Source organism: Chaetodon auriga, chromosome 18 (genome assembly GCF_051107435.1).
Source record: "Chaetodon auriga isolate fChaAug3 chromosome 18, fChaAug3.hap1, whole genome shotgun sequence".
Taxonomy (NCBI): Eukaryota; Metazoa; Chordata; class Actinopteri; order Chaetodontiformes; family Chaetodontidae; genus Chaetodon; species Chaetodon auriga.
Window position 1 is genome coordinate 3,990,041 of NC_135091.1, and position 22,914 is coordinate 4,012,954.

The following is a 22,914-nucleotide window of genomic DNA, read 5'->3' on the forward strand; positions in this document are numbered from 1 at the left end:
CTCTTAACTCCTCCGGGAGGGATACTGTATTAATTGTATTAAAACATTGAATACTCAACAGTTTTTGGATCACGGTATGAACCACCTATGGATGGCTTCCATCAGTTTGCAAGTAACTGAAGGTTAAAATAACTCCATCGAAAACCACTTTTAGAGAGTCACGAGAGATATGCGGTTTGATTGTTATCGCAAATGTCAACCTGAACTTGGTGATGTTTTAGTCTGTCTTTCTTATCTCTGAGACAGAAACTGGAAGTTGCACTTCAGTTCTTTATTCTGGCTAATATTTGTTAACTAGCTCTGTTACCCGTGAGCTACTGTGAACAAGCCTGCTACTATCCCACAAGTTAGCCAACGTCAGTAGCTAGCTTGCAACCTAGCTATCGAGTGGGCACAGATCTTCATTGCATAGCTCTATGTATCATTCATCTTTAGTTAATTAAATACAGTCGCTCCTTCCGATGTGTCTTGATGGAGGAAACAGTGGATTTAATTAAGGAAACAACCAGTAGAATGCCTTTGCATGCATTCACAATAGTGACTGTGTAGATTCTCTGTAGACTTAGGTAGAAGCTCACCAGATGTTGACTGCACGACCTCAGTGTTGACTCAAAACGTATGTTAGAGCAGCTATATATCAGGAACTAAAGGGCGAAATCAAATCCTCTTCCCACTGAAACAAAACAGCCAATGTGGGAACAAAACACCAGAGGGTCACTGCGTTGGGAATTATCCGTCTGGGGTCCAAAATATCCATACCAAACTTAAGCAATGGCACATTAAACCACATCCAACACTATAGCTGACAAGTGTTCAGAAATGTTTCTTATTAAGCGAAGTCTTTGGATTTTTTAAGCTGGGTGAAGTCTGAATCGTTTAATACTTTACATTGACATGAATCTGGAAATGATAGATGATAAAATTCCAAATACAGCAACTTTCCCAGTTGTAAATCACCTAAAATTCTTTCTGAACAACGTTTGTTTAACTGAGTTCATCACTTTAAACGTCACATTAGCTGGTGGGATCAAAGACTCATGTGTGCTGTTGCAATATTTTCTTACATTTTCTTATATTTTCCTACATTCTTGCCTCAAACACACGGGTAAAGATGTGTACATACAAAACACACAGGGCTGTTTCCATGCGTGGTGGACTCTGCATGGAGAGTGGCAGACGTTTAAGACTACAAGGAGAACACAACAAGCAGAGAGACGCTCATTGAGACGGGGCCAAAATGAGTGAGGCGGCAGAGAGAGACTGAGCACAGATGAGAGTATGACACAGGTCAGGGCGGGCGGAGGAAGCTGTGATTAATGACATTCATGTTATGGAGGTGTCTCACTGCAGATCCAGCCTCCCACTTGCATCCTCCTCCTCCCTTTTCTCCTGCATTTCACTCCTCTCCATCTGTTACGCTACAGCTCAATACAGCTGTGCTCCCAACCAGTCACATTATCCTCCCTCCCTTCATCTGGAGACCACAGCAGCCTCGGATCTCCCTGGGACACAGCTCAACGCCCTGAGCCAGGGTTACGTTAGCACTGTACGTGGGTGGCAGTTACTGTTGCAGATTCCAACATTTACCTGACTGGAACAAGTGGACATTTTTGGTGTAAACTTTAGGAACTTCTCTTCTTTCTAGGGTTGTCTGGGAGCATCATAAGCTCAGGTGTTCCCTTCCCGTGCCTCGTGTGTGAAAGGTGTATCTTTGGGCTCTTCACGGCTGTTTTTTATCACTGGAAGACGGGAGTTGCTGTGGGGAATTTTATGTGAAGACTTTCAGCAGATTTCCAACCTGGACACTCAGTAGACAAGCAGGATGGACTTCACATACTTTTGGCTCCTCGCCACGACTCTGATGTTGTTCCATCAGCATCAAGGTAAGCCCATTTTCAATGCCTGATTCTGTAGCTCCACTTCAGATAAAGAATAGATATATTAAGATAAGTGAGGTGTTGCTTCAGTATTTGTTACTGAGGCTAAAAGACAAACATGCAGCATCTTGTTTTACATGTTGAATTTGTTTAAGTGTGCACTCTCTTCAGTCTGTAAGGATGAGCAAACATACATTTTTATAATCCCTCTTTGCAGTTGCCCTTCTGGTTGCTTTGGATCTTGGTTATTGGAGTGCATGCTGTTTGTTCTACAGGGAATGTATTCAGTGGATTATTCAGCCAGTAAAACAAATCCACATCTGTAGGATGGATTGGCCCAAAAAATTTGGTACCAGCATTTATGGTTTTCAGATGATGTCCAGAAGGTTTGTAGTGAAATGTTTCGACAAATATTTGTTGGAATACCATGAAATTTGGTCCAGTCATTCAGGGTCCACTCACGATGAATTGTAATGACTTTGGTGATTCCACGTCTTTTCATCTAGCGCCATCATCAGGTCAACATTTTAAGTTGTCCACTATGTTGGTCCATGACCTAATACTGGCAAAACTGACATTCTCATCAGCCTCTGCTGTCTTTTATGTTTCCTGTAATTTATTTAACACAACACATTGGAGCCATGTGTGAATAAAAATGGAAGAAAAGGCACCCCTGAAAATTGCATGTTTGGTTCATGCAACAGGTTTTTTAAGGCTTCCTGTTCAGAGGCGCAAAATATAGGAGGAAATGTCAATTTCTACAAATAGATGCTGCACCTGACTCATCAGCACATACTGACCACTGCAGCTAGAAACTGACACAGCGGGGAATGCTGGCGTTGAGCAGTGCCAGAAAGGGCACCAGAACCAGAGCAACGGAGCTGTGCTTAGCAGCCCCTCAGTGAGCATGGCCAGACAAAGACAGAAGAAAACCACTGAGACCAACAGAGGCCAGTTTGGCAACCGAGAAAAAAGCACCGAGGAGATTTATAGCAGCTCTGTGGGGACGGGAGAAGCTTGAAGTGGGATGAATACACTCTTGCAGTCCCAAAAATGTCTCTTCAACCAGTATTCCAAGCTCAACAGCGGAGAACTTTTTTTTTTCTCTCCATTACTTTGCAGACAACACACAAGACAAGACAGCCTTCAGGTTTTATTTAGCGGCACTTTATGCAAAATAACTCAACTGTGATGAGGCTCATTTACCTCCAAAATCCTCTGCTACATTAAAAAAAATGCTTAAAAATGCCCAATATTTTGTGTCACTTACACATTGGCGATAATTTGTGGAAATATTGGTCTTGCTGAAGGAACAGTTTTGGACGTATTAGGATCCGAGTGGGAAACAGCCACTTCAGGTTTTCAGTTGTACACTTTTAATGAAAGATATCAGACTGATCCGTGAAATCAGCTCAAGCAGAGAAGCTGAACTGCACCATTGTTTAGAATCTTCTGTTCACTCTACAAAATGACGGTTTCTTGTGAGCGAAAACATGCCTCAAGGAGGTGTTTGTCATAAAAATATATTGTACTTTCTAAGGGTTCAGAAGATACGGGCATAAAATGTTAAAGCAGACAGGCATGTCGCCTGAGGAGAGGTGTGTTGCTACTTAAGCTGACCCAGTCATTATAAAATAGGGCTTGTGGTTTAGAGTCCTGACCAGCCCTGAATCCACTCACTTCCTCTTTTTCAATTCTGTGCATGCTCATTACTGTCACGGGAAGCTACTTATTCACGGAGGTGAAATACTGACATTTTTCTGCGGCATGTCACCTCCATCAAGTTAAAAAAATATTTTAGGAGTAGAGTCCTAGAAGGCCTCAGTGGAATCTCTAAGCACCCCTCTGTCAACATCCTGGCCCTCCTTTTTCTCTCTTTTCCTGGCTGTGGCTCTTTCGCTGTCCATACATTATCATTCCCATTCCTGTCCACATCCCTCCACCGCTCTGTCGGTCTTGATGTCTGCTGCCTCTTTTGTGTCCGTTATGTGTCATAGCCAGACATCTGAGGCCTATTAGTGTTTGCAGCAGCAAACACAGCTTTTAAATCACAGGACAACACCAGTCTCTTTCTTTAAACACCTTGGTCACCAAATAAAACCTAATAGCCCATATAACTACAGGAATGGCTGACTGAGCCGGGGAAATATGTCCCAAAACACAATCCATGCGTCTTGATGCCTTCTTTTTTAAAATCCTTCTTTAATCAGACACCTCAAATCAAAATGGTTTATCCCGTGGATGTCAAAAAATAGATTAAAAGTCCAAACATGGCAGCCTATTCATCCCTCCACAGTATGAGAGCTGGTCCTGTAAGACCAGAGTTTAGGCTAATATTTTCACATAAATCAGACGTATTTTTAACCCTTTTAAGAAATAAAAGGCTTGCAGTAACATTGACAGGAGGCAAAACCGCTGAGTCCTCCGCAGTACAACACCCGCCAATAAAACAAGTAGAAGCTTCTTATCTCCACCCATAAACTCGATAGTCGGCAACTCAAGATGAGAAGCAGCTTGTATTTCCTTCTGTCTGGAATCAAGGATCCACTCAATGTAAAAATTGGACTTGTTAGCATAAAGGTAAGATGAGGCAGCTGGGAATTTAGTCATTTTGGTCAACTGAAGTGTTGGAGAAGTATAGCTATGACCCGTAAGTGGCACCAGATCTTGACAGTCCATCCAATAGTTTACAAGATTTTCACCAGAATTACCATCCAATAGAAAATAACATACAAAATGATTGTTTTTTATTTTTTGTGCAAGAGCTACCTTCTGAAGTGTGTGATACACATCAGATCGAGGCTGTGTTCATTACATATCCTCTAACCCAGTTGTTTCTGAACATTTTGGCATGACTCCGAAAATGAATCAGTGTTTGCTTGCAGCTACTTGCTCAGGTTGCATATTTCTGTGACCTGTAAACATGTTTATCAAAGGCTGATTCTCCCTTCTCACACTGTTTCATTTCGAGAAAGAGTCTACAGAAAAGTCAGATTTCCTTAGACCAACTAAACTCGCATTGTTGGATTTTTATGAGGCCAGCTGAAATCTCAGAGCCAAGACTTAGAGTGTCAGTACTGGTCAGGTTTGACTTCTGCTAATGTAGAATAAACAGCTCTTTAATGCAGCTTTGTTTTGATAAATCACTCATTTGTGTGCAGAGATTATTCAATTTGTGTCCTGATATGGGTTGGAGACAGTTGCTGCTGTGGGTCGGCAGATCCCATAAAGACATTTCTGTGACATTAAGCTGTGAAAATAACAATAATTTGACTTGGCCTGAAAAAAATGAGAGTTTTGTCCACTCTCCAATCCCGTTAGTCAGCTCCCAGGCCTTTAGATTAACCACGCAGCAACCTTACCCCCATCAGTCAGTGGATACCACAACCCCTAACCTCAACCTTCACCCAAAAACGATTTCCTGATGTCCTCGCTTTTCAAAACTGTGCTCAGTCTGGAGGTCAGAAGTGTTTCTCACGCTGCAGCAGGTCCACTGGTGGTTAAGCGACCTCAATAGCTCATCAGGGAGATGTTGATGGAGAGGAGACGGCGTCTTACTCCCTTCAGGCCAATAAGATTTTTTTCAGCCAGTGTCTGGATTCAAACTGGCGATATTTCAGTTTGAAAAGCTCCAATTTAGACTGAGAGTTTATACTGGCTATCATGTTCGCCTCGGCACCTTTATTACCTCCCAAGAAATTTGAATCCACCAAGGCTAGAACAACACAATGGATGTGAAATGCTCAATAGTGTGACTTTGTTCTGTAACTGCTAACACGATCACACTGAATCCCTGTTTTTGGGAGGCTTCTACCTGCAGTGACTGCTGCCAATCCAAGCAGCCAACTCACGGATTAGGCAGCTCATCCGCTTGCGTATTGTCAAATATTGTCAAACCCTGTGGAGCCAGGCAGACTCTCTCATAACAGGGCAAGAAATTAAACTTTGGCTTGGCAGTCACCAAATGTAGAAGCCTGAACACCCCTGTTCAGGCTTGAGGCTTCCTGTTTTGTTTTTTTTTCCTGGAGCAACAGATGCAAACTGATGCAGACATTTGTATGAATACTTGCACATAATTACCTTCATTCAAACATCAGAAAACAGCAAATGAAATTATGGGAGCAGGAGGTATGCACTGCTATGAGGGTTGCTTGGAGGATAGAATGGGCCCCAAAAGCAAAGACAGGAACATAACGTCGAGAAAAAACATATACGTTTACATCCATAAAGTATGATTCATTGTCTTAAGCACGGAAACAGTAAAGTACTAACTTTCAGCATACAATGTAAGTGGCAATCTTCCATACAAACGGAGATTGGAACAAATCCAGGGTTCAACCTACACATAAAATAGAATATCATGGCAGCCATTGCAGCGATGGGCCAAAACTGTATTTGAAATGGCTATTAAAATGAATAATATTGCTGTGGTTGATTTCTGAGCAGCTGCCAAATGACACTCCAGCTGGAGTTTCTCCATTTTCATGTGAAGAATTGTTTTTTTTTTCTCATTGGCTTCCACTGAACATTAAATACCTTCATAATATGGTTGAGCACAATTTGGTTTTCTATAGTCAGGGGAACAATGCTATTATATGTGGTTTCTCTCCATTTGACATACATTAACAGACCATGAACATGAAGTTACGGGTTTGTGGTGTCTGTTTTAACATCTTTGTTCTCTTTTTCAGTGCTGTCACAGCTGCTCTAAACCGTTCCCTGAGCCGCCAATACCGTTTCAGTATTGGTCACAGTGAGATGGAAACCACCGTCTCAATTAAGGATTCAAATGTTTACCCGGGTTGTTGTTCAATTTACAGCAAATATTGTGGCCTGTGTGTGGCAGGCAATGGTCAAGTGGTATTAGCCGTTTAGTTGGTGCTGCTTTCCAGGAGCATTATGATCTGACCTCAATGGGAGTTTAACAAGGACTTGTTTAGCTGCACATGTGACCTTTTCGCTAATAGGATGTGACTCTTGCAGAGACTGCAGACAAAATCAGTAGCAAGAGGTGTCTCTCAGCTGTGGGTAGTTTTGGTATCTTTCAACCTGGATACTTTTTTCCCATGTATTTGTATTTGTGTTTGTGCATTTGTGTTTACGTACGTCCACTGAAAGTGTTTGTTTTTACCACTGGCGGATTGTTAGATTGTCAGATTTTCATGCTGTTATATCTGACAACATCGAGGAAAGGATCACCACAGAGATACCACAGAGACAGATCTTCCTGTTAATGCGTAAGATTCTTTTTGTTTAACAAGAAACAGCCTCTATCTCTCCAAAGCCACCAGACTCCATTTACAGAATCTGTCATTTATATCACAGTAAAATCACGGTCATTTAAACTTGACAGAAACTATAAAATTCACCAAGACCATCTTGGTTCAACTTTCCTCTTTTCCAAGTATGACCAACTGTGGTTTGTTTGAAATCAACCCCCCGTGCTGTAAAACTCCCTCCCCAGTAGCCTTTTCCTGCTTCAAACACAAAAGAATTCGCTTTCATGGGTGTTCCTGAGTTACACACATGCACATGCTGGCCACAAGCACCTGCACATGGAGGAAGTTATAATAATGTTGTGTGCCAGTGGACTGAAGTCTCTAAAGTCAAAATGCAGCCATTAGTTTCCATTCATGAAATAATTTGTTCAGTTAATTGCATCTTATGTGTGATGACCGAGGTGATTAAAGAAGCTGCCTCAAAGGTTCATGAGTAAGTGTTGTGTGTGAACGCTGTGACTGTGAAGCATCGACTCCCTCGTTACTGTCATTTATGATAAGATGTGATTCCTTTGACTCAATGGAGAAACACAAATGAGGTATTGTTGTAAAATAGAATAGGAAAATAACAGCTGTCAAGAACTGGAAAGCCAAAAATGTGACAGACAAGACATTAAACTATCCATGAATTTAAATTATGCCGCTGAGGACAAAACAATGGGTGTTGATAGCTGACGACTGAAAGGTTCGTCTTTTCTTTGCTTGGAAACCTGATGACTGACGATGTGTTGAGTGGCCCATGTGCAGCCTCGAGAGACATGATGGGCTTTGATTCATGTAAATGTCACAAGTTTCAGATGACTTAAAGTGAAGAAACTTCAGCCGTCACACATCTGGGCGCAGCCTTTCAAATCTTTAAAGGGAGCGCAAACTGGGATTTATGTCAGTTTGGGTTTGGTGCACTCTGTTTGTTCTCTTGATCATAATCAGAAAAAATGTGCCTATTAACTTTCTTGTGGACAGTTAGATGAGAAGATTGATTCCATGTTCCATGTGGTGCATTTCAGACTTTGTCTTGGCTTTGAGCAGTTGCCAGGCAATACTACGACCCATCTGAAACACAACAAAACAAAACAAGGATGCAACGTGTTACCTTTAGACACAATGAGGCGAGTTTTCCCCTGTTTCCAGGCGTTGCGCTAAGAATTGTGACTAAGACACATATAGTTAATAAATCAACTCGCTGGTGTTCTTGGATGGATAATCTAATGGTGAACGTTTCTCAACTCCCACACACGACTTTGAGTTGATCAGTTGTCAATGAACATTAAATATGTTGCTTGTCAGAGCCATGACCGTCAACTCGATTCATATTCGATTCATCTGGTCTTCCATCTCTGCTTACAGTTTAATTTATGCATCTAAGACTGATTCAGGTTGAGAAAAGCTCATCTTCATAGTTTAAAGGGACAAACATTGACTGTTGAAAGAACAGTAATCCTTTGCGTGGCCACAGGAGGTCGCTTGTCACAGAGGCGTAAAGATATTTTAAGCATTTAATCAAACAAATGGTGAATTTTTCTGGTGAAGACGGTTTGTTTTAATCAGGATGTTAAAGTCCGTATTTAGAGAGTTTCTTCTGTCTGTAATTAGTGAATATGTGTATATTCTGATGCAATAAGCTAAAAATCTCTTATTTGTGATAGTTAGTTGCCCCAAGGAACCCCCAATGTTGCTGTAGTGAGAGCATCATTTGATCAGTTTCACTGTGGGACGTCTAACCTGCAGCATGTGTCTCCAACCTGTTTGTCTAACCTTATATGTCTGAACCAGCGCCAGTTCTCCGCTTGACCAGGTGGCTCCTGACAGGATATTGCATTAGGGTGTGTTTTCTCTGCGTGTTTGTTGGAGGATATGTGATGACCATGCATGAATAGCGTGACATCGCCGTGCAAAATGGATCAAAATCCTTCACCTTCTCCTCAGTGTCAGAACAGAAGACCTCAGTTCAGCAGAGTTTGGATTGGCAGTGCAGAAAGTGACCATGCAAACTGATCTGAGGGTCGTGTTGTGCGTCTGCGCTGCAAGACAAACTCCAGATAGATCTAATATCTCATAAATATTGGTAGTTCACCATGTACAGATTGTTGTAAGTTGTAAAAACGGCCCAGATGTTCCATGCATATTTTTTTTTTGTCTTCCAAACATTCCTGCTTCAACAAACAACCCATTCATCAGACCTGACTGACCATCACTTATTCCAAACATTAAAGTGATTTAAAGTGAGGAATTCGGTGACAGTTGACCCCACAGGATGTCAGGGTCGAGCCGAAAGCAGGTCATTATCGGCTTTATCAAAGCATTCATTCCAGAGATTCTTACTTTCTTGAACCGCCATGATTAAATTTAAAACTTTAACTTTGTTAAATTGTTTGCATGTAAAGACTTTTATGTTTCTAACCAAATAACAGATATTTTAATCACTTTTTCCATGTAAGTGAGCAGCATTCTTCTTTTTCCTGGTGGTGTGACTTTGGGGTAACCGAACATGTGAGCAGCAGAGGCAACCAAAGGCGTCACAAGGCTACTTCCTGGTAGCCATAACTCAACTGTCCTTGAAAAATGAGTCAAAGTCTCTGCAGCAAAAAGAACAATGTGGTAAAGCCTGCAATTCAAAATATTGTAAAAACGCTGATTTTAAGAGAAACAAACTGAGTGAGGTTGTGTTACAAGTTGATATTACAGTTGTACATCATGGAGAGCTCTGTTCAGAAAGTCTGTGGAGAAATATCAGATGGTGACGAAGCAGCAGCTCGACACCCCTGCAGTAAAATGACAACATTTTTTAATTATCAGTTGCAACTGAAACTTAGCATTTTTAACATTTTTAAAAATAAAAACTGAAATAAATAACGTTGTCTCAGTGTGTTCTGTGAGATAACGTTTTAATATCTTCAACGGTGAACAGCAGGCACTAAACATGCTAACAGATTAGCTCACTAACTATGTATTTTCTAATTTTTATAACTGATCTTGAAAAGTGACAAATAAACATCAGTATCCTCATCCTCATCCTCAGACCTTTAATGTGAAAGAAAAATAATTACAAAACATGTCAGGTAAATCTCACCTGGGTTTTGATTTTGAAGAAAAAGGAAAGTCTTATTTGGAGAAGTTTTAATCTCTTTGGCTCTTTAACCCGGGTCAAAGGGATGAAAAAGCTCATGTAAAATGGGGTCGGATGACCTTCAAAGTGTGTGGTCTGAAGTCACAGTGAGCACGAGGCCGAGCAGAACAGCAGCTCCATTATTCTCCTCATCATCTTGATGGTACAGCAGTGATGTGGGTCTGGCAGTACTGACTGACAGCAGCGGCGAGCCCTGACCTGGAACTGCTGCACAACAAGAACAGGTGTGTTCCAGAGCACCTGGAGCATGCTTGGCTCTGTGGCTCAGTGGCTGCAGCCAGATCTGCCGCTCACATGGCACTAAATTTTACTCACTGAGCCTCACACACACTTACGCTGAAGTCAGTTTAACCGACAGACAGTGATGGCGCTCAATCAAAGGTCAGAGGATCACTACAGTTATTACAGTTCATCCTGAGGAAAACATGTCTGAACCACATTTCATGGCAATCCATCTAATAGTTGTTGGGATGTTCAGTCTGGGCCAAAGTGGTGGACTGACCCACCCACTGTGTGAATGATGACTGTTGTCTGTCAGAAAATAGGGAGAAGGAGTGTGATGTTGTTATAGAGGCCCAAAAATCCCTAAGACGAAGCCGAGGTGAACGGATGAGTCAAAAGAGTGTCTCACTTTGACACGAGAGGCTGCTGTTAATTTCCTGCTTCCTGCTGAGTCAATCGTTTGTCTTAATCATGCGATCATCAAAGGTGGCATCCATAACTGTTTGTAGGTACTGGAAGGGAACTGTCTGCTCAAGGTGAAAAATACCAGCCCTTCATCTGGAACAAATCAGGACTGAGCAGTTAACTTTCCGTCTTCTTCTCTCTTTCTTCTTCCTTGATCGTCTCCTTGCCAAACGCAAGGTCCAGTTTCAGCTTTTTCTGGAGCTTTTCAACAAATCTTTTCTTCATCTTCATCACCAAATGGACTCTGAACAAGAGACTGGAAGCAGACACCAGGAGCTGTCAGTGAACACTGTCATATACCTGTTATCATGTGAGATTCTGTTCTTGAGTGACACGATCACAGCTGAGGAAGGTCCATTCACTGATGAAGAAAACCAGCTGAAAGATGTAAAAAAAAAAAAAAAAAAAGCTTGTAATTTGTCTTGAGTTGAGATCATTTGTCAGATTTTTTATTTCCCAGGGACCTTTAGGATATGTTGCCATCTATTAGTTCCATGTGTTACAGTGTGCTCTGACCTCAGTGACTCTTGGCATCTTTACCTTTGGTTGCTCTTGCTGTTGGTGATTGTGCAATCGCAGGTCTTATACTGTTAATATTGTTGGAAACAAGAAACAAGGACCCAAAGTGTCCACACTTACTTTAACCTGGGATTGTTGTTCCACTGATGTCAGACTGGGAGAGCCTGGACTTGAGTGTCCTGGACAAATAACAGCTTCTTTGGAAACTTTACATGGATAACAACCACAAATATTTGAATCTCTGGGATACAGCAATATAAAGAACAGACCTATACCATTTATGGTGAGAAGAGGTGTTATTTTGTGCTTATGTGTAAATCGTGTAAATCCCTCTTTAGACGCCCAAACATTCCCTTGTGTGCACTGACAGCAGGATCAAAGGCTGTCTGTGGGCTCTGTGGGCTTTATGAGCTCTCTCAGTGTTTGTGTGCCTTTTTAATATGTACATGTGTGCATGTAGGCCTTAGTGTGAGTGTGTGTTCAGGTGTGGAGTCGCAGTATAACATTTCTGCTCATGTTATGGTTGCCGGTCGCAGTAAAGTGGGAAGAGGCCGTCGCTGCAATACCTGCGACGCTCTGGTCATGGTCAAAACTCAAAAACAAAGGAAAAGACGGGTCACACACTCCTGAGAGCATAACACTCCAGCTGTGTCACGTAGCGTGATCAAGGTACAAAAACAAAGATGATGAACCCTAGAAGCTTTAATTAGGGCCTGAATTTCATGTAGCATCACCAGCAAGTCCAGTTTCCACTTTTACGATATTTAAGTTCATGATTAGATACTCATTAGTTTAGCAGATATTTTGCAAAAAAAAAAAAACAGGCGTATTGGACGAAGTGAAATGTTGACCTGATGGTGGCACTTCATAAAAAGTCAGGGGATTACCAAACTTCCAATTCTTCCTGTGTTCCATGAACACATGTACTATGAGAGTAGTTTGTATTCTAACCCTAAGACTTTAAAAAAAAAATCAATAAAAAAGACTTCCTCTCAAATGTGTTAGAAATGTAAACATTGTGATAGAACAACAGAAAAAATTTAAAAGGTAACAATAAAAGCAAAGTTACTAACCATCCTCTTCCACTTTCACTTTCCAGCCTCGACCTTCTCCGTTACGAGCCCCACAGCGGAGGAGGGCCCCCTGGCGCAGCTCACCCACATGGCCCACCGGCGAGAGAAGCGCTGCTCTTGCGAGAACCAGAAAGACAAAGAGTGTATTTTTTTCTGCCACATCGGTATCGTCTGGGTCAACACGCCGAGGTGAGTCAACAAGAGAAGAGTTTGCTTTCACAGTGAACGAGCACGGCAGCATTGATCAGTGTCACAGGTTTAAAATAAATAAATCCAAGATAAGAGGCAGCAATCTGTTCGCTGCCTCGGGGGGGGGGGGGGTGCAAGGGTTCCCCTGCAGCTGCGAGGCCTCTGGGGATGGATGGAGCAGCTCCAGTCCAAAACTAAGATACACTTTACAAGCTTTGCCAGGTCAGTGTGGTTTTCAGAGTAGAAAATCGCAGGTTACAGAATCACAAGTACAATCAGCCTCCAGCATTTAAAAACACAGTTTATATTGCACAAAGAGATTCAAGAGATTCAAATACATGAATGGAATGTTTGACTTTCAGGTGGAAATGAAAGCTTTGGTTGAGCTGTTTCCTTTGTTCGTCTGTACATGTCGATCAATCTGAGCACGGTGTTTCTTATAGAACCACTTTTCCGCTAGTGCCAGTATATTCCTTCAGTATGCCGTGTGTGTGTTTTCAAAGGAAATTTAATTCACATTTTTCCAAGATCAAATAGAAAAGCTGACAGAAAAGATTCGGTTTCTTTATATTTGGTCTTCAAGAAAACTGAAACATGTGAGACAACACATTTGGCTTGACAGGAGGCATGTTCGGCACTCTGAATTATACGCTTCTCAATTTCAGTTGTGTTTGACATTTTCTATAAACATGTCAAACAGGAGGAATCAAAACAGACGGCTGTGAAACAGGACTGAACACCTGGTTCAAAACGGGCTGCAGAAGCTGTTGTCCACGTATGAATGCGAGCAGCGGGGATGAGTCCGAGATGAACTCAAATGTTCCATCATGACGCCGGACTTTTTCGCAGGAAAATGTAGAAACTAGTTATATCTGATTTGAGTGTCTGCATTACATCAGAACACCTCAGGCTGATCTCACTTTATAGGTTTTTATTGCGGAATTGTGGCACAACTTCACCTGCTTACAAAACACCTGGAAGAGGGAGGCGGTTTTCAGGTTAAAAACGCTCGCAACACTCCTGATGCTCATGTTTTAAATATTGAGACAAGTGGAAAGAACCATGAGGAAACCGTGATGAATCCTCTCGGGTACCTGCATTGAGTTCTCTACTGGTAATATTTCATGCTTGCTTATGTCATGTCCTTTAAAGGAAGCGCCCTCTTAAAGGCTTTGGTTTCTCCACACAGATGCTTCTGGTTCTGGTTGTGGACGTCCACATGCACACGAGCAGATGGTGAAACTTATTATGTGCTTATGTTCATGCAGAAAGTGCAATTTGACTTTTAAAGCAGCAGAAGGCAAAACCTGCGCAAAACCATTCACGGGCAGAGCGCTCCAGGCTTCAGAGGCAGCTTCTAACAGCAGGAACTAGTGCACCACCCACACACAGAGGGCTGTTTCCATGATTTTTGGGGATTACATAGACTTATATTAATTTCCTGGAGACTTACCCTCACCATAACCATAACCACTACTTGCCTAACCCTAACCCTTACCCTAACCTCAACCCCAGTCTACACTCTAAAAAGGAATCATTTACATTAAAGGGCCTTGCGTTTTGTCCTCATAAGGAAGGTGAGTCCTCTTTGCTTCTCACTGATTCGAGCTCCATGGCATCAAACATAATGAACTCCACGTGAGCCGGAACGTGTTCACATGTGTTTTGTACTACTGAACGCCACTGTAGACAAAGAGAGACAAAGTTTTCTCTCAGATCATTAAAATACAAGATGCTGTCAGGTTATTATGGAATTTTTGCCTAATGGTTCCAAAAGAATGGTGCACACCATAAATATACTGTATATTTATCTGTTGAACAACCCATAATGCAACGCTCTCTGAAGGACTGCGTGATGAATAGATACATACACAATCCTTATGGTATTTTGACCAACATGCTGACAGATTTCATGAACTGACTAAATGTGAAATCACTGCTTTGTTAGAGGAACAGTCACAGAAATAACCTAAATTCACCTCAGAATGATTTTATCTGCACAGAAACCTTCTTTTTCTCATTTCCTGCTCCAGATGTTCATATTTTTAAATTGCCTTCACAATTGGCAGCAATTAACTTCATTTTAGTTCAGTATGCACAAGCAATGAGAAAGCAGTTAGATGTGGTGGAGCTAATAACAAAGAGCACCTTTCCTAACGAAGGGTAATTTCTGCCGTGTTTCCTCTTGCTGCTTTTAAATAGCCTGTTTTAACCCTTTAACACAAACCCACCGAGGAGACCACAAAGAGTCTGAAATCACTGTGGTCGGACCCTGATCTGCCCACAGCCCTTAACTCTCTGCAGTCTGCTGCCTTGTCTGAGCTTCAAGAGCCCAGCTCAGATTCGGCCGTTCGATTCAGATAAGAAGGATCTGTGATCAGCGGTTTTAGTGAGTGTGTGTGGACTGTAAGATGACGATTCGGTGGCATTTATTATATTTACCATGCAGTGGTGAACTCATACAACCCTTGATAACTACAGGGTCGCTGAACCTGACTTTATTTCAGCTGTAAAATGGATTTTGTTCTTTATATTTATTGGTTCCCTTTTAAAATCTTCATCTGAGCCGTTTCAACAGATTTCACCAAACCGACGGTCTGCTGCTCGACGACAGACGGTCCCGCTCCGTGCCAATACGTCGCATTCGAAATTAATTAACTGGAGAGGGAGAAAAAGAGAGGTGTCACCAAAATAGCTTCCAGAGGTGAGCCAAAAACAGCTCCTGCAGCGGCGAGACCCTCTCACTAAGTCTAAGATTGTTAGTTCAGTCTAAACATAGCAGTGTGGTAAAATGCAATCTTCCTGCCTTCATCATAAAGACGTTTTTAAACAGCACTGGCAGTTCCCACCATCACTAACTATACCACTAAACCCTGTGGGCGACAGGGAGCTCCTAAGCACTTGCAGCACATCCGACTGGAACACCATTTTGTTTTCAATATGTGAGCCTAACGTGCTGGATGTGGTGAGAATCTGCTGATCTATAGTTTTGTCAACAAATCCCATCTGCAGACCCGCACCAACAGCAGCTCAGCGGGATTTGTTTCACAATAACAGAAGTCAGGAGAAACAGCAAACCTTTTCTTTAAGGGACGTCCTCCTCCCGAAAAACACAAACAGCTAAACTACGACATACTTTCAGTGAAAATGTTATCTTTAAAATCTGGTTTTCACACACATTTTCAGTGTTTTATGGATTTGTTTTTGCAGAGTTTCACACAAGTGTAAAAATAAACAGTGAAGTCCGTCAGAATGCTCCGACCATCCAAAAAGGCTGTGATCCAAACTAAAGACAGACTAATGGACAACAGCAAGCCTCTCCGGGATAAAAGTCACCTTTGGTGAACTCAAATAAACACAGTTTACATAGCATCTGCCATTTGGTGTAGTGATTTATCCAAAGTCATTCCAGTCAGACACAAAAAAAAGGATAATTTCATTTTTTCAGCTGGGTTGAACACCCTTTTCCAAACACTTGAGCTCTAATCTGAGTGTGTGACAGATTTATTTTCCCACTTGTGACTGTTGTTTGAACAGTACAGACTGTGTGTGTGTGTGTGTGTGTGTGTGTGTGTGTGTGTGTGTGTGTTTGCATGATCAGTATGGTATTTTTGAGCCCAGTCAAAAAGTATGATGTGACATTGCACAAGCATTGGTCATATATTAGGGGGAAGTTCCCACATGTTGCATGAGACACGCCGAATAGCTGTGAAAGCCACAGAAACCGCCCTGATGTGATAACTGTTGGATGTATTTGGCTGCTGAGCTGTTAACCTCAAAATCAGTGCCTGTTATGGAAAATGAATGCAACACTTTGAACCAGCAACAGACTGAAAATACAACAGTCGGAGTCAGCGGCGATGCGTTCGCTTACTGTTTGGACTGAAGAGTGACTCTGAATCTTTGACCTTTAATGAGTGACTTCTCTTTATGAAGTGAAGAGTGTGCTTTGAACAAAGTGTCCTAGGACTTTGTCCAAAGGCTGAAGCCTTTATTGCTGCTCTGAAGGCAGGAAAAAAAGAGCCTGCTATAATAAAGAGGGGTGAGACATGACAGGTCGCACTGCTTTCATCTCCTGGACCACATTCATGGTGTTGCACTTGGTTGCTCACATGAAAAGTGGCTGTCAGCAAGTGGCAGTTTCAGAAAGTTACAGAAAATGTTGTATGCAGCCCAGTTGTGGCATCAGAAAGGTGTTTGATGATCTGATGAGTAGTTCGGAGCAAACTGATGGCTTAAAGGCGTGGAGATCCGGTGAGTGATCGGGTGTGTTTGGAGTCACCACCATGGACCGAACTGTAATGACGACATGTCCCTAACCTGAACCATGAAACCCAAAACTGAAATAATGAAATGGCATTGAACATTCCCACAATCTTCCAGTATTTTTGTTCTTGGCTATTGCACATAACGGAGTGTAAAACACAGCCACAGACAGGCAGAGCAGAGGAGTCCAACAGGAGTGTGGTGCGCTGGAGCCACAATTCATCGAGCTACAGTTCACTAGTTCAGGTCACACAGATTTATTCAGGCCTGTACTGAAAGACAGTGAAACCAGCAACTTAAGAGAGGAGCTCGCTGACCCTTCGATAGTTAAATAGAGACATGAAAGGGGAGGTGAAGCCAACCGAGTGCAAAACACAACATAAAAGTTAAAGTGTAGAAAGGAAAATAACTGATCTAGGAGGAAGGAAGGCTGGGAGCCAAAAAAATGATTTGTCACAACTCAAATCTAAAGTCAGCTCAGGTTTAGAAGGCGGCTGTGACTCAGGAGGTGGAGCACTAAAAAGAAGGTCTGCGGTTTGATCCGCGGCTCCTCCAGTCTGCATGTCAAAGTGTCTGTAGTGCAACATGCTGAGCCCTAAATTGGCTGCACCATCAGTGTGTGTGTGTGTGTGTGTGTGTGTGTGAGTAAGTGAATGTGGCATCTGTTGTAAAGCGCTTTGAGCAGTCCAGTCCATTCACTATCCAAATATGTGGCCAATTGATCCATTTTACAAACAAATATCCGACAAACCTTGGATTTACTTTGAGGTGCGTACGGTATGTCCTTGTTTTGACATAACTGCAGTGCTGTTAAGAGACAGGCAGTTGTCCATGTGGTGTAGTTAACTCCACCACTAATCCAGCGGTGGATCCTCCTCAACTCTGCAGCCGGCTGAGGGCTGGCTGAGAGCCGGCTCAGCGGCCACACTGGCACCAGATGGATCAGCGGCGGGATGGTTCGCTGCAGCTGCACAGCAGTAAAAGAGAAACTGGGTCTAAACTGAAAGCAGTGGGCATTTTTCACAGCATGTCAAAATATTCCTTTAACACTTGTCAACAAAGGCAGCGAGTGTGACAAATGGCATTGTGCCGGAGCTGCAGTGTCAACATTAGCAGTAACCTCTGAAACCTTTGGTCTTGAGGATTGCTCCCGTAGGCTCACTGCGGATCTGACATTTTGTAAAACAAGCATATGGTGAGAATTCATAATTTATGAGTTTTTGTAAAAGCCCAGAAGACAAGAAAGCAGCTGCTCTTTTATTAATAATCCAGCGTGTGTGTTGAGGGGAAATGGATTCACCTATAGGGCACCTTACATCATAATTCCAGGAGGTCTTTGAACACACCGCAGTCAGCAGGACCATAAACAATGACTCCTTCTGTCTTCCAGCCACGTGGTTCCTTATGGATTTGGTTCACTCCGACTCAGGAGGGACCTCAGCCGCTGCCTCTGTTCAGACACTCAGGACGCCGAGTGTCTGAGCTTCTGCTCCGCCCAGACGCAGACGAAGTGAGGACACACACACACACACACACACACACACACACACACACACACACACACACACACGAATGAAAACACATACTCTGAGACTAATAAAGCACACTCTGTCTTTCATCCCTTTGTTTCCACAGAGGGGAAAACGTTGCAGTGAGGAAGACTGACAAACGGTTGAAGATACACAGAGGTGCATTCTGGGAAAAAAGGAGCCGACACGCACTCAAACACCAGACCTGAGAGAGAGGAGGAGCGACAGTGACAGAAGTCCTTTATGCATCAGAAATAACAGAATTGGACCCTTTTGTTCGTCTCTCTACCTTGATGACAGTTTGGACATGTACTGTGTGTGTGTGTGTGTGTGTGTGTGTGTGTGTGTGTGTGTGTGTGTGTGTGTGTGTGTGTGTGTGTGTGTGTGTGTGTGGGTGGGTGGGTGGGTGGGTGTGCGCGTATGTGTGTGTACTTTTGGTGTAATGTGGTGAAGAATTAGGATAGGAGTGCTGACCACTGGCCCTCATTTAACACTCAGCTGATGACACACAGGGAGGGAGTTTGACCTGTGGTCTTTCTGAAAAACATCTCACTTGACGTGCAACCAGATGATCCACAGCCTTGAGCACAAAGGTCCCGAAATTTACAACGCTTTGGTATTTGAATCATAAATTCTACCCATAAAGTGTCACACAGCTCTGCTGTTGTGGGCTTAAAACCTCACATTTCCTTTCCTGTCATTTCAGGTGTTAACAGCGTGTTTATAACAGATGCACCTTTACGTTTGTTTTCAGTGACAGTCAGAGGACCGTTTACACAGTCAAAAACTACTTTTTTAAATATTTGCATGGACACTTTTAAATGTCTGCATTGACATGTAGTCATCTGATGTACAGCAGATTGAGCCAGACAGGAAGTCAGACAGATGAATGGTGTAGAGAGTCCAGTAAATTTTCAAAATAAAACCCCCTGAGCAGACTCCCGATCGCACATCAACAATAAACACAACTATAACAGACAAGAAAAGAAAACAATTAGCTAGAAAGTCTACTACATACTTACCCATGACAGAAGCACAAATATCAAGGAAAATTAGTTTGCAGCCACAATGTTACAGAGACACGGCCAGTGGAACATCGGGGTTAAGAAAACAAAAAGTAGGAGATTTGAAGAATAAAGTTATTTAGAGCAAAAAAGTCGTGATATGAGAGCCAAGTTTTAATTGAGAAAAGGTTATAAAACTGTTATATGAAATAAAGATGAAATTTTACTCGAAAAAACATCAAAACATCGCGAGATATTATGAGAAACTGATAATTTTCAAATCAAGGTCAAAGTCTGATATTATGAGAATAAAGTCATGAGAAAAGGAAGCACCATTACAGTTACTGACTAACTGTGCTGTTTTACAAAGTAGAACAACAAACTGCTCAACTGTACAGTTACTTCATTCTAATATATTAAGACTTCTTGTAAATTTACAAATTAATTCTTGAAATATTCCAACTTTTTCCACCTTTTTTGTGTGTAAAATCCCACTTTTATTCAGAAATATTTCAATTATTTTGCCAAAGCTTTATTTTGAAAGAGTACGGCTTTTTCATGTATATTTTCAACTTTATTTTTGAGATATTACCTTTTTTCATATAACTGTTACTGTAACTTGTAACATTGTGACTTTTTTCTCTAAACAGCACAAAATGTTTTGACTTTATTCTGTAAAATCTCAGATGTGTTTTTGTCCAGCAGTGTCCTGCATACTCTGTTGTCGTCCTCTGGATTTGACATTTTGATAAAGAATAAGCTATTATGACATTATGGTAAGTGTAATGTGATGTGAATGGGTTCTTGCTGCTGTTTGGCAGAAAAGCAGAGACCGTACACAGACATACAGGAAAATATGTTAAAAAGCTTGACAGTGTAACTATGAGGCTCTGTATTAAGTTATGAAGAGTCAGTCACCCCCCGCAACCCCGAAAGGGATAGGCGGGTATAGAAGATGAATGAATGAATGAATGAGTCAGTCACGTTTGAACTGGAGTTATGAGGTTTTCACATCATGAGTGTCCTGTAGCTGTGGGTCAGTCGCTCTATCCTCGCAGATCTTTGTCTGAATGTGAATTACAATATATCTGTCTCAGTTTTACCGTTGTAAAGAACAAGTGTGAATCTTTTTATTTTCACTAGAATGCAACAACAATACCGCCGTAGTTACTGTGGTGAGTCTGCAGCAGAGTTGTTGTCAGTCTTTTATTTATGCCTTACTGATACATACTCCTCCAACATGTCAAAGTGTCCCTGAAAATGACACAAAGAGATATAGAACTATAACAGAAATATTTATTTACTGCACACTGAAGTATACTCACAGTGTTTAATCCTCCTCTGTGCATATGGAATTTAACCGCGGCAACATTTGAATACACTGACCTCTGAACAGTACTGCATTAAGCACCATCTCCTCAGTAGTAGAACTCAGTCTGTCATTAGAGGCCGGGAGTGGTCTGTTGGTGACTCGACCTTTGGCCAGAGCTGCTGACACCAGTCGCCTGGGGAGCTGTGACCATGTAGCCAATCTGCAGGTTATACAGCCAGTTAACACCCATCGTAAAACCCTCTCCCTTTCTTGCTGTAAAAATTGTATCTGTAGTTTATTTAGGCAAAAAAGAAGAATTTGACTCGTGTGTGCGTGTTAAGTCCTTTCTTCTAGGACTGACGACACTGAGGTTTTCTCTTCCTAATAACACCGTGTGATTGTTCCCAAAGATAAGACAAGAATTCAGCCGTTAGTGTTAATTACGACTCCCAGGAGGCTGAGTCAGGGAAGTGGGATCAAAGCCTGATGGGAGTCGCAGCTGTTGCTGGGAAATTCATGTATGATGCGTTTCTAAAGATATGCCTTCAGATTCACCCACGACTCATGTGTACCCAACCCCACTAAGTGATGGACACGTATAGTGCCCCCAGTGGATGAAAGTGGACATTTACTGAACTTAGGATCTACAGAGACCACCAGGCGTCATGAGGTAGCAATGCTGATTTTGGGATCAGTTTAGTAACAGCTGCCAACAAAATGCTAAAATGAGCACATGGCTTACAGGCTGTTTTGAAGTGTCCATCTGGCCTTCAGAATAAATAATCCGACAGCTTTTAAGTAATGTGATCGTCATACGAGCTAAATGAAAGCACGGACTGACAGCGGGTACTTGCTTCGCTTAACAGACAACTGAGTCACAGCATGTCAGCCGTTAACAAGTCAGTTTGTTTTTTTCCCTTAATGTTGCACCTAAATGTGCACAAAACAGATATTTTGAGGAACACAGAGGAAGAATATAATTCTGGGGGGAGAAATGCAAACTTAGAAAGCACAATGATATGTTCTCCACCAGCTCCAGCGGCTGTCAACAGAATGTCATCAGCTGACGGTCATAAAGGTTCACTTTCTCTTCTGTAGGATATAAACGGGATGTTGAAAGGCTTTGAGTCTCATTTCATCTGCCCGTCATATTTTAAAGTCATGAGCTTGGTTACTCAGTGAGAAATTAACACAATCTTCAATGTCACATATTTCAATTTCATTCATGTGTTTTTTTTTTTACTTTTTTGTTGTTTTTCTTTCTTTCTTTTTTTTTTTTTTGTTACACTGCACTCACATAACAATGGAAAACGATGGACTTTAACAAAGGCTGTTATCCAAACCTCCTGACACTGAAGCAGATTAGTGGTTTCTTATCATTTTATCATCAGCGCCAAGTGAAACATTCAAAGAGTTTTGTTCCAAATTAAAGCTGTAAAACATCTGGATTACATGCACAGGAGCTTGTCTCAGTTATGACTGATATCACTGAATTTAAAACACATGCTGTTTATTCCTGCCAAAGAGCAGCAGGTACTGTCATTCTTTTAACGTACATTATGGACATTTATCATACATAAAATTTAGCATATCATTGATGTATCCAGTATCCAGTGAAATCCAGTGTTTCATTGTAACTTGTGGAGCAGAACTCTTGGTTTCATTTCATCCTGATGTTCACATTTTCAAAACTCCATCTGTAAAAAAGCTTTTGTTAGATGTTCTGAATGCAACCCTTTTAAAATGTATAGCGCCATATATGTACGTAAGTTGATTATTTTATTGCAGGATATTTATTTTGTTAAATATTTTCAAATTACCTAAACACATTAAAACAAGCCTTGATTGCTGTCTAGCTGTGGTGATTTTCAATGATCTAATTCTACAGCAACATGTTTCAACAAACAGAACGAATAGTTTGGCTCCAGCAGATGATGAGCATTTCTTAATAACTTACTGTTGAAATTTACAGACAGTTTCAAGGTGATCCAGTGGGAAACTCTTGAAACTGTTGCATATTTCTAATATGAATGAAATTATTGACTGACATGA

General features: G+C 41.7%; 1 protein-coding gene across 1 annotated transcript; it reads left to right on the top strand.

Moving 5' to 3' along the window:
* Nucleotides 1–1,459: 1,459 nt before the first annotated feature.
* LOC143335948 (endothelin-1) lies at nucleotides 1,460–22,713 on the top strand. The gene is made up of 5 exons (XM_076755664.1): nucleotides 1,460–1,546; nucleotides 1,646–1,883; nucleotides 12,589–12,751; nucleotides 18,408–18,527; nucleotides 18,653–22,713. The coding sequence occupies exons 2-5, from the start codon at nucleotides 1,823–1,825 to the stop codon at nucleotides 18,753–18,755; spliced, it is 447 nt and encodes a 148-aa protein (XP_076611779.1). The 5' UTR covers nucleotides 1,460–1,546; nucleotides 1,646–1,822; the 3' UTR covers nucleotides 18,756–22,713.
* Nucleotides 22,714–22,914: the final 201 nt, after the last annotated feature.

Bases quoted from the DNA above. Each gene is read 5' to 3' on its own strand.
- LOC143335948 (XM_076755664.1), top strand. From the start codon at position 1,823: ATGGACTTCACATACTTTTGGCTCCTCGCCACGACTCTGATGTTGTTC. The intron at 12,752-18,407 runs GTGAGTCAACAA...TCTGTCTTCCAG, and splicing joins GTCTGGGTCAACACGCCGAG to CCACGTGGTTCCTTATGGAT. The intron at 18,528-18,652 runs GTGAGGACACAC...TTGTTTCCACAG, and splicing joins TCCGCCCAGACGCAGACGAA to AGGGGAAAACGTTGCAGTGA.